The sequence below is a fragment of the Haplochromis burtoni genome, unplaced genomic scaffold (assembly GCF_018398535.1).
Source record: "Haplochromis burtoni strain Fernald_Lab_line unplaced genomic scaffold, NCSU_Asbu1 Contig_49, whole genome shotgun sequence".
NCBI lineage: Eukaryota > Metazoa > Chordata > Actinopteri > Cichliformes > Cichlidae > Haplochromis > Haplochromis burtoni.
The window spans coordinates 172557-185069 of NW_024582410.1; the positions used below are offsets into that span (position 1 = coordinate 172557).

Sequence of the window (12513 nt, forward strand, 5' to 3'; positions counted from 1 at the left end):
ATGTATTATAATAATAACGGCTTGTTGTTTAATGCTCTTCATGTCCCAGAGTTGTGCTAAACTTAGCTTACTGTTTAGTAGCATTCAGTTTTTATTTAGTTGTTCTTAACTTTCTATTTTTAGCCTTTTTAGCCTTTATTTGAGCGGTCAGTAAATAGCAGACCAGAAAGTAGCAGACACTCTAATGACTGGAAGCTCAGACATTGCAATGCTCAGAGAAATTACAGAAATAACCACATTTACCTACTCAACTTGAATGTCACATGATCCTTTTCTGTGATACTAAAGGTTATTTCTTTGGTCAAAAAATGACTGATGCTTACTTGATAAAGCAGTTACACCAACAAGCCATTCTCTACGCGTAGGCATTGAGGCCCATCCTACACCTCTACAGTAAACCCACCTACCGACAGGCAATATTTTTAGCTATATCGGGTTAGAGCTCAGTGACTCTGACAAGTACAGCCCTGCTTTGATCCAGGATGTTAATAAAATCAAGGCAAAAGGAACATGGCCACCCAGAGGAAATCCTGTAGGAAACAGGAAGTGCTGAAGGAAAGTAGGTGGAGGATGGCAATGATGTCAAAAGGACAACAGTGTCCAGGCTGTTTTAGTAAAAGTATTAACTATACCCACATGACTTCGAGCTACTAGTTAAGACAGGAGCTGTTCTACCTTCGGGAATCTTTTTCAGTCATTGCATAAGATGACATAAGACAACACATCCTAATTATGCAGTTGCAGAGAAACTGGCCAAAACAATAAAGCTTGAAGTGAGGAAGAATTTAGCAAACAGATGTTTGGAGTTCACCTGAGGGCAAACTGACTCACAATTTAGGGAAGGAGAGGGAAAACACAACAAAACAAAATTCCAAACATCTAGCCACAGGTTGAAAAAAAAAAAAAGAGGGAGAAACAAGGGAAACACACATATAAAGAAACACGCACAGTTTTTGTTTAGCCGGGGTATATTTATAGACCCACCTGAGTCAAGCAGAAGGCGAACAACATCCATCTTCCCAAAGAGAGCTGCCTCATGGAGGGCACTGCCATTCTCGGTCTACAAGAGACAGAGATAGCATTTGTGTATTAATATTAAGTCACTTTAACAATTCAAAGTGGAGACAAAAATAGACATCAAAACCAGAAAGCACAAGAGGCGTTACAAAAAAAATAAAAGGGAACTGGGATTAAAAGGGAGCAAAAAGGCAATATTTTGATTTGATACAATCTTTTTTTTCCCCCCCTCGCTGGCAGTTAAATGAAAGAGATTCAGAGAGATTAAAACAAGTTACATTCCCTCGCCTCCAAACAGTGCGAGGCCACAGCGATTTCAAACCATTACACAAGCAGCAGGCGCCTGTGTGGAAACGTCCCACTTTCACCTCACCCTATGCTGGCCCGTATCAGCCTCCAGTCCAACTAATAGAGATATTACAGATATGATGCAACACACTGAAACCAGCACGGGGATGGTGCCAGTAAGTGTCTCATCCCGTATCAGCAGTGATGAGAGAGACGATTATTCTGACAAGGATACATTTAAAAAGTCCAACAACATAAAGAACAGCTGTTTAATCACACAGCCTGAGGGTGAACAGGACCAAAATAGCTAGACTTAAAGGTGTAGAATTTTTATGTTACAGCATCCTTTGCTGATGCTAATGACTGATATCCTAGGATGTGGAAACACACACATCGGAATGTTTTCCATACCAGCGGGCAGAGTAAGCAGAGTAAGCAGAGTAAGCAGCTTAAGAACAAACAGCCTCCAAACAGTTCCATCGAGCACTTAAAGCCTCCTCCACTAATGCTCCACCCCACAGCCAACAAGACCCAATATTCACTATCAACATGCCAGACACTAGAGTACATCCACACAGGGTCTTTTTATAACAGATTCCCTTCCTGACAAAACCCAACAGATTTTTTTATTTAACTAAAGTCAAATCTATTTTAAATAACCTAAAGTTTAAATTTATTGGAGGGCCAGTATTGGGCCGATATTATTGGCCAATATTTGGTACTTGTTAATATATCAGTAATGGCATTTATTAAGGCACTCTGCTGTTGAAAACACACGTACAGTACAACTAGCTCCATCCTCCATGCTTCTCATGAAAAAGCGACAAATTGTCAGTGCTTGGGAGGAAGCGAAGCGTGGCTATATGTGGACAAGTTTTACATTTGATATCAAGGAAAACAGGATGCTTTGTAAACCACGTTGAGCAACTCTCAAGGGTAATAAAACAACAACCTTTTACATTTTATTCTACTATAATCTTATAATATTTAGTCTAAATTCTAACTAAAACGAAATAACTTTTTAGTCAAAGGACTATGACTAAAAAGTCAGATCTATAAATTGTCCTAAAAAAGGTCCTACGTTGGTCGGACTCTACCAAATAGCGCGCAGTGAATTTGTCCACTGTATTTCTGCTTCAGTCAATTGTTTCCATACAATCAGAATAATTAGCAAAAATAAGCTACAAAAATAGATCAGGTCAATAGGTAGGGATGCTATTACTATGTTCATCATCATTCAGCTACTTGAGACTCACGTCCTGCAGTCCAGTTGACTCATTCTGCACTTGAGATGAGCAGCAAGCTGGAGGGCCACTCCAACCAGAACCAACGGGAGGTAATGAACTGCTACTGCTATGCCTACCTCAGCAAGGACTATTAGGTGCAGCTGGGAAGACTTACACACACACACACACACACACACACACACACACACACACACACACCTAATAAAGCCAAAAACACAACGTATATATAAGGGAAACGCTGTTACTGCTATATAGCTTAACAGGACATCATGATCCTGAAGGTCTTTCTGGAACATTAAACATACTAATCTGCATGTTGCTGGAAGCAATAGAGCCCATCGAGGATACTAAGGACTTCAACATACACAAAGACACGTGTTTCACACTCGCAGCCACACACACACACACACACACACACACACACATGCTGAACACGTTGCATCCTTCATAGCTGGCTTCCTGACAACACAGATGAAACCCTGGACTGAATAGAAGTCCCAGCCGTAATGAAGACAAATTATCTGGACGACAGCCGACACTGCCAGGAAATTCTGCTCGACGCAACACTACACCACATCAGTGTGATCGTCTTCTGCAGGAATACTCAACTTTTTCCGTTTCCCCTGACACAAAGGTGTTATCGCCACAGAGAAGGGATTGATGGCAAAATGAAGCTATAACGCCATATGCGACAGCTCCTCTGTCTTTTGAAAGTTAAAAAGGTCAAAGGCCCAGATCCCTCGGAAAAAAACCCGCAGGTGTGAATCCAAAGTGGAAACAGACGAAATGTCAAATTTGTAGCGCCTGCGAGTTTATCACAATGTGGATGTCTCCCCTGCAAAACGAAATCTCTGCTGCCCTCATGCATGAAAGCAGAGGTTGTATCTCAGGAAGAGATCCACCCCCTATTCTAGTACACACATCTTGCCCTCCTGAACCTCCTTTACCACTTCCTGTCCTGTTTCCCATAGCGATTATGCAGTGATGTCATGAGGAAACAAGGAAGGCAGTTCTTACTCCGAGTTTCCTGGAATTGAAAGGCAGATGAATCGGTTTAACGACAGCACGCAGAAATGTAGCACTCACTGCTCATGATGGGACGACGAGGTAAATGTCTGAATGTGAATGCTCACATCATCCCTCTTACTTATGCTTGACAAAAAAAATAGGACTCTATATTAATCAAAACAGCTGCACTGCAGGCAATAATGACCTAAAGCATATTTTTGTGCAAGACAGTGTCGGAAATAGCAGTCAGCTGTGTTTGTGAACAAAGATGTGTGTATCTATACTAAACTTTTGCCTTGTGTTGGCTATAGGTCACTCAGTGGCACGTTCCTCCATACTGTAGGGATTTCCCCTCATTATTATGGGAACAGACAGAGGATGAAAGAGTGTGTGAGAGCAAGAGAAAAAGAGAGGAGAAAAGAGAGAAAGTGCGCTGTATGTATAAATTATTCATCCTCGCTCACACAGACCTATATGGCATGACTCCAATTACTGACCTGTACACACACACTCTCTCTTTTACACACACACACACACACACGCACACGCACACACACACACACACGCGCACACGCACACACACAATTTGCTTTCCATTCTTGGAATGCCATCTGTGAGTCACCCACAGCATCCACTCTGCACCGTCAACATTATAGTACAGTTCTGACAGTGCGGCCTTGCAGAAAATACAGAGAGAAAGAACGAGCGAGGCAAGAGGAGGGGAAATGGAGAAGAGCGGAAAGCAGGTGGGGAAAAGAGGACAACTCGACACTCGCTGTGTTTCTCACCTAAGTGGCATTAAAAAAGCCTTTGCTCTTCAGGGAAGCCATTAAGTCTGCTTGTTTACCTGATGTTATTGCAACTGAACATCAAATGCAAACAGCCACATGGGGCTTTTACAAAAGCATAAACTGTATATTAAAGGGAGTAAGGTCCGAAAAGTGTAGCCAATGCTGTGGAATCATTATTGCTATATCCATCTTTTACGTGCAGTCTATGAGTAAAACCAGGAGAGTCCAATTACCGTGCAACACGGAGATTAAATGAAAACCCAATTTAACAGAAATGCCTACCATTACAGTCGAGCAGTGTTTGACCCCTGTTCCAGGTCAGGTGACATGTGTAGGCTCACTCTAATTGACTATCAAGTTTAACCAACCAAAGAGCCAATTTTACTCGCCAAGTGTGCAACAGCTACTCTCATCCAACGTATGATAATGATAGCTAATAGAGCAAAAGAGAACTCGATGCCTCTATGCATTATTTTCAGCAACAGACACGAGCGGAGCAAAAGTCAAGGGTAAACTGAGGAGACGATTTGAGATATCAGACTTGCAGCGCTCTTGATCAGTAGGTAGAGAGGAAAAGTAAGAAAAGGGGAGAGCGGAGGATTTGCAGACGTGTGAAGAGAGATGAGGCAAATCAAAGGCGTGTAGTGTTCATCTGCTCTAGACACATGGAGCCTCAGGCCAAATCCCTGCAGAGAAACACAGCCCTGCTCTTCAGATCTGAGCAGGCATGCACACATTCGGGCATAAACAGACACCGCAGCGTGTAACAAGGACAGAAGGCAGAGAAGATAGGTGCAGTGCCACTGAGTCATGCATATCCTCACTGTGAGAGCCTCACAGTGATTCTCATATCCAAGAGGTCAAACTGTTTTCATCCTTCCAGATATGGAATCCACACAGACACACATCCACGTCCGTGCCCATCAAATTCTTCTTTGCTACACATTCTAATGGATGCTGTCACAGTACGGCAAAAAAGCTCATATTTGTCTTGTAGTCGCAGACCCTCCTCCATCCACATGCTATTTATACTGTATATAAACTGTACTTTACACAGCCAAAAAAAAAAGGGGGAGAACGTAGCATCTGTTACGCCATATGTCTCAGCAGTGAATGATAATAGAGTCAGATCAGATTTTGGCACCAGCAGAAGTTAACTTCTAGAGTCTCTCAGATCCACATAGCAACAGCTACACGTTTTAGATCCATAAAAGCTTCTGGGGCACTGAAGGAAATTTCCTATAAAGGCTTTGAAGGATTGTTTTGTCGCATGTGTGTACAAACTCTGATCGATCCCTGTTTCTATAGCTTCTAAGCAGAAATGTCCCTTGATTAAGAATCAGCAGCTTTAGGGGGCTTTAGATTCTGACTGAGCTCTGAAATTCCTGGAGCTGCTTTTCGGCTTCGATTCTTCAATCCAACAAAACCAACTCCAGTAAAGAAGCGTGAAACAACAACGTCCGACACTGTAAAACAGAATTTTGAGCCTTTTTAAATAAAAACTTTCAGTTTTATCGTTGCAATTATTTAGTAAATCAGCATTTCTTTTTCATGTATAGATGTATTATTGAAATTGTGCATTTCTTTCTTATTTTAAGACACCTCAGGGATTAAATGTGTAGTTACTGATACTGACAGAAAAGTGGCATTTCACTAGTACAGCCTACATAAGATCAAAGTGGGCTCTATATGCCATTTAATGTAAAATGAATTTCACATAGCTGTTTAGACCTCTGTCTTGTTTAAAAGCTCGTACCTGGACATTGTTTGCAGTGAAGTAATGTTTCTGGTGAAAATGTTGAATTAAAAAAAAGTTAATTTGTTTAATAAAATATAGAAATACAAAATATGGACTTAAAAGTGGCTAATCCCAGTAAATTATATCCATACAGTGTCTGACGTTTATCTCCGATCAGGTGATATTGGCAGCAGAATAAGCATCAGTACTCCTCCTCAGGCATCCAAAGACCTCCATGCCATTTAAGATACAGCGCATGCAGTAAGTTCTGGGTCTACCCTGGGGTCTCTTAACAGCTGGCCACACCTGGAAAGACTCCAAAAGGTACTCAAGAGGCCTCCTGAGCTGCTGCCCGAACCACCTCAGCTGGCTCCTTTCCATACAAAAGAGCAACTCCTGGTTAGTGTAATCTCTGCCAAAAATCTCATAAGCCTTGTTCTAAACTACAAATTGTAAAAGGGAAATGAACTTTAGCTGCAAAGTATGCGTAATCTCATTCTTTTAGTCATCCATAAGCTTGGAACATAGAATAAGTCGTAAATCCTAAGCCTTGTCTTCAGTCCAAATTCTCTCATCAAAAAACAATCCAATTAATGCTGACTTTGCAGGACTTCAGAACAAATACAGCTGTTTACCAGCTGTTTTAATGAATAATGAATTTAACCTGGTTCTAAACTACACAACTTCTGTCACAATGGCTTGCACATTAGACACCAAAACCCCCAAGCCAGCATATAATGAGTTATGACCTTATAACAAGCTGTGAGATGTGAAAAGTATCTATAGTTGGTCAGCAGGTAGCTGCAGCAGTTAGCACTGTTGCCACATGAGAACAGCTGACAGCTGGGACAGGCTCTTGGATAAGTAGTTAAGATGCATGGATCTATAGTTGGACAATGAATGAACAAACAATCACAAGCGGTTTTATATTTTGAAATAATAGCGCCATTATTGGTACACATTGATGATCTGCCCAGATAAAAAACGAATAAGCCCACTAAGCCAATGATCAGCTGTGATGTTCTTCTGTGCCGGGTCAAAATAAAGCTTGTGGTGTGAGCAATCCAGTAATAAGTCCAAAGAGACCCGTTAACACAGTAAAGGGCTATATTTCTACATTTAAGACAAGTGATCAAAGTCAAACAGTTCAGCTCTTCTCCAGAGAAAGACAACAGTGCTCAAGAAATCAGCAAAGCGTGGCTGCATTTTGACAAGACTTCACAAAAGCAAATGGTCCAGAAAGGGTCGGGACTAAGTTGTATTTGAATCGCCCAGACAACTCAGAATACACAAAAAGACAAAATATAAAGGTGAGAAGAGCGGAGAGGTCCAAACATCGCATCAGAAACCGAGCAGTAATGAAGTTCCACATATTGTAACCGACACCGCGTTTCCCTTTCCTCTAATGAAAATATAAAGAGGTGTGTAAAAGGAGGGCCCTCTCTGGAACACCCTGTCCTCTTTCTTCTTCTTTCTTTCGCTCTTACAGTCTGTTCTCCCAATTAATTATACATCCTTCCCCACCACCAAACCATAGGACCCATGTAACACATAAATATACATACAGTATATGCTCTCTGATCAGATGAAGGAAGCACATAGATTCAAAAGAAGAATTCGGGAGATTAAGTTTAAAAAGGAATGTGGTGGTGCCTTCTTACCACGCAGTTTACGTCCATGCCGGCCTCAAGCAGAGTCTGGATGGTGCTGTGGTGTCCGTTGCGGGCAGCCAGGTGAAGCGGAGTGTGTAGCCGAGTGTGACTGGTCATGAGATTGGGGTGGGCACTCACCAACATGCGCACCACCTGCCCACAAAAAACACAGCCACACGTTAATGACAAAAACAGCAAACATATAAATACTAGGCCGCTTGTCACCTTCTTACACCTGCTAAAAGCTAAATTGCACCAAACACGAATTTCAAAGTGAAGGTCAAAGGAAGGCCTTGCTTCATTTTGTAGCCATGTTAGCAGGATTAAAATCCAGAGCAGCCTCCTTGGACCTTTTATTAATAAATAAAGCAATTATATTATTTGTCATCCGGAATTAGCGCACATCGGGCTTGTGTGGTTGGGTGTGGTCATTTAAAACAAGGCTTTGCATATCACAGCACATACAGGTCTTTTCTCTGTAAACCCTACAGATGATTGAGTGGGAAAATCGCAGTAGATCACTAGTTTGTGAAATATTAATAGACCCAGTCTGCAGAAACACTCATGCCCCATCTAATCATGCACCTTGGTTTCACATCATCCACTCGTCATTGGATCATCAACTGGAGAGGATGCTTGACGATGAGTTAGTGATGCTGTCCAGAACAAGCCTATGACTTAAAGTGTGATAATACTTTCCAAAAGGTTGATTCTGTTCATCTGGACGTAGCGTTTTGTGGGAGAAATGTTTCGTCACTCATCCAAGTGACTTCTTCAGTCTCAGCTGACTGCAGGTTTCCCCAACCTTATAAACAGTACATTTGCATAATGACTGAAACCAGCCCACTGAAGGAACAATGGGCTGGGAGGTCAGTTCCTTAATCTTAATTATGCAAATTCTCATGACCATTGATCAACAACCGCTGACCAAAACCCACTGATCAAAGACCACTGATCAATGGTCATGAGTGCCATTCACAGACAGTTGGGGAATGGCAGCAACCACAGCATTGTAAGATGGTGAAAGATGTACCCTTAGGCCCCCTCCTCGATTCAGAGATGGCCTTTCCCTTTTCACGTAAATGGCCTCATTGACTCTGCTCTCAAACCAGCGTTCCTCCCTGCCCAGGTTGTGTACATCCTCATGCTTGAAAGAGTGTCCACTGGCCTGTAGGTGTAAATAGACTGCAGAGTCCTGGCCTGACGAGGTAGCTCTTCTGTGTTGTGCCATCCGCTTCGCCAGAGGTTGTTTGGTTTCCCCGATGTATAAATCCTATCAATCCTCCTGGCACTTAACAGCGTACACCAGGGGTAGGCAACTCCAGGCCTCGAGTGCCGGTGTCCTGGAGGTTTTAGATGGGTCCATGATCCATCACAGCTGATTTAAAGGGCTAAATGACTCCTCAGCATTTCTTGAAGTTCTCCAGAGGCCTGGTAATGAACTAATCATTTGATTCAGGTGTGTACCCAGGGTGCAGATCTAAAACCTGCAGGACACCGGCACTCGAGGCCTGGAGTTGCCTACCCCTCAACGGGGGGGGGGGGGGGGCTGGGGGGGGGGTGGGGGGGGGGGGGGTTAATCACTACTTGTTACTCTGTTTGTGTCGGGGGACCCGATCCTTGGGGTGGACCAATTTTTGGCGCAGCGTGTTTTGGGGTTTAAAAGCCACAGAGACCCGGTGTTTAGAAAAAATGCGTCTCAACTGCTCCGATACTCCTGACACATATGGGATCACTACAGGTTTTCGCTTGGGCAGCGGTTGTCCTTCTCTCCTGGATCGGCTGGAGCTTTCTTTAGGTGCCTTTCCAGCTTTGACAAAAGTCCAGCTGGGATAACCACATTTACTCAGGGCCTTCTTGATGTGCCGTTCTTCTGCTTCCCTGGCCGCTGTGTCAGTGGGGATGGTGTTCGCTCTGTGTTGTAGCGTCCTGATGACACCCAGTTTGTGCTCCAGTGGATGATGAGAGTCAAACCTTAAATACTGATCCATATGCGTAGGTTTACGGTACACGTCAGCTTTTAGTGGTTGTTGATCAATGGTCATGAGAATTTGCATAATTAAGATTAAGGAATGGACCTCCCAGCCCATTGTTCCTTCAGTGGGCTGGTTTCAGTTATATGCAAATGTACTGTTTATAAGGTTGGGGAAACCTGCAGTCAGCTGAGACTGAAGAAGTCACTTGGATGAGTGACGAAACATTTCTCCCACAAAACGCTACGTCCAGATGAACAGAATCAACTTTTTGGAGATTTACTTTCCTGGATGATTGAGAATGCATCAAGATGTGATAATACTTGTACTTTGGATTGCTTTACAAGTTTCTTCATTTAAACAAGGCACAAATTTAAAATGTCCTATTAGTTGTTTAAACCTGCTACCAGCAGCTGTCATTTTACAGGACAAAATCAACAGTCCAGAAATGAGAAGTCTGCTTTAGTATCACCAAACTTTCTGTAAAATTTCTTTGCAAAATTCAAAATCATAAATTCAAACTTGCAGTTCCTGATCTGCTTGACTAAGTGGGATGCTAAGTAAACACTGAAGATGGATTATCAGCAGGTATTTTTACCTTTTTCAACCAATCGTGAAAGAAAATATCCTTTAAAACTCCTGTCAAAAACGCCAATATATCTGTGGTAAGAGGCTCCTGTGCTTTTAACTGATAGTGAATGACGTTTGTTTAATAACTCAGCTCGCCAACAGGCGGTTCTCTCGAAAGCTTCCTCCCTTTAATGTGCATCTTTGCGCGCGCGTGTGCGTGCACGTGTCGTAAACTTTTGCCCTGTGTTAGTTACATCTCCATGCAGCAGGAGCTTCCACCACAGGGATTTCCCCTCATTATTATGCAGAGAAAGGAGAGGAGAGAGAACTACCGTACTGCCTTTATAAATTATTCATTCACTCAGACAAACCTGTATGGCTTGACTGCAATTACTCACCACCTTAGCAGAAAGAATGTGTGATTGCATTTGAACATCAGCAGGCACACGCCTCTGTGTGGGATTGTGCTCGCATGTGCACGCTTTTTGTCACATTTTTGTCACACTTCTTTGTGTCTGCCTTTCTGTGGAGTAAAGGCAGTATTTGAGGGTTTTTTCCCCCAACACATATGTATCAGTTAAATTGAATTAGCAGTAGAGGTATGGAAGGTCTGATTCCTTTGCCCTGTTAATTCTTCACCTGCTGCTTCACTTTACCGGCCAGTGAGGAGCTTGGACAGGATACACAGTGCACGAACAGGTTAAAATACGGTAAATCATCCACATACCAGCCTCCTAACCAGTAATCAACAAAAACATGACCTAGACTGAGAAACCAGTGTGTATCTTTGGGGGAGAGGATGCTCTTCAAAAATCTTTACAAGAACAAATACCTGCATTTAACCGCGCTTTCTTTTAATTACGATCTCTGCTGCCTTTTGAGCAAAGTACTCTGTAAATAAAACGCAGCTAATTTATTCTTCACCCCAAATTGCAGAGGATTTGTGCCTCCTGTCAGCTACATTAAAAGCTCAGCTAATTATATTTTTTTACCCATTTTGTCACTTTGAATTTTTTTTATTTTATTAATGTCGTTGGAGTTTCAATTCAATTTTAATTGCAAATTAAACTGATTAGGGAGCAGATGTTTGTATCACATTCTTATGCATGGAGTGCCACCTATGTCCTCTATATCGAGCGGCTTTTATGGAAATTAAAGCTTCTCCAATGTAGAAAAGGTCAAAACCTAAACAGGTTGAGGTATGTTTTTATATTTGTTTTGACTTCAAGGCGTTGCATGCTCATTATTCAGGAGAAGATGCATCCGTTAAGTAAATATTAAAGTGCTGGGAAATCAAGGTGATGACGTTTTAACCATTTATGTCTATATTTTATAGACGCACCTATATACACACATATGTGTATACACACACACACACACACAACAACACACACGTAGGAACACACACACTGTATACACACACACACACACACACACACACACGATATATACAACGTTACACACACACACACACACACACGTGTATACACACACACACACACACACACACACACACACACACACACACACACACACACACACATATATATACAATTATTGCCTTCAGAACTGCAGTAACTCTTCAACGCAGAGATTCAACACGGTGAAGGAAACATTCCTTACCTCTGACATCAACAAGACATTTTAACCCAGAACTGCTGTTCACTAGATATTTTCTCCTTTGCTACACTGGAGGGGGGTTGTGTTGGAAAATCCCAGCCGATCAGCAGTTTCTGAAATACTCAGGCCAGCCCATCAGGCACCAACAACCATGTCACATTCAAAGACTTTAAAATCATTTCTGATGTTCAGTTTGAACTTCAGCAGGTCGTCTTGCTATGTGGCTAAAAGCACTGAGTTGACTTATTGGCTCAAACTAAAACTAAAAGATTCAAAGCAGTGCTTCCCTTCTCATTGATCAGATATTCTCACAGACCTGCAGTCGGCCGTACAGTGCTGCCAAGTCTAGAGGACTCTCCTGTCGGCTGTTTCTCATGGTGGGGTCAGTCAGCTCCTGCAGCAGTACTGAAACCACCTCAGAGTGTCCATACTGGGCTGCACAGTGGAGTGCAGTTTCCTTCTCGTGGTTCTGTGGAAGAACACGAAAAAAATGGATATTGAAAAGAGTGAAGTTGAGGGAAGGTGGGGGGTAGTGAACTTAGGAATTATTGGAATAATAAAGAGTCAGAGACACGAAGTGAAGTGAGGCACAGAAACATGGCAAGATCC

The 12513-nt window shown here is 42.4% G+C and overlaps 1 protein-coding gene across 4 annotated transcripts in view; it reads right to left on the reverse strand.

Moving 5' to 3' along the window:
- anks1b (ankyrin repeat and sterile alpha motif domain containing 1B) overlaps positions 1-12513 on the reverse strand; it is a 274655-nt gene that overhangs the window by 167325 nt on the left and 94817 nt on the right. For 3 of the 4 annotated variants that reach the window (XM_005947551.2, XM_005947550.3, XM_014329283.2), the window contains exons 4-6: positions 12221-12373; positions 7751-7894; positions 985-1060 (exon numbers count right to left, since the gene is read on the reverse strand). In XM_005947551.2, the coding sequence (XP_005947613.1) occupies positions 985-1060; positions 7751-7894; positions 12221-12373 (373 nt within the window). Of the gene's footprint in view, positions 1-984; positions 1061-3161; positions 3413-7750; positions 7895-12220; positions 12374-12513 lie in introns of those variants that run through there. The other variant, XM_042220446.1, reaches the window with a different exon arrangement.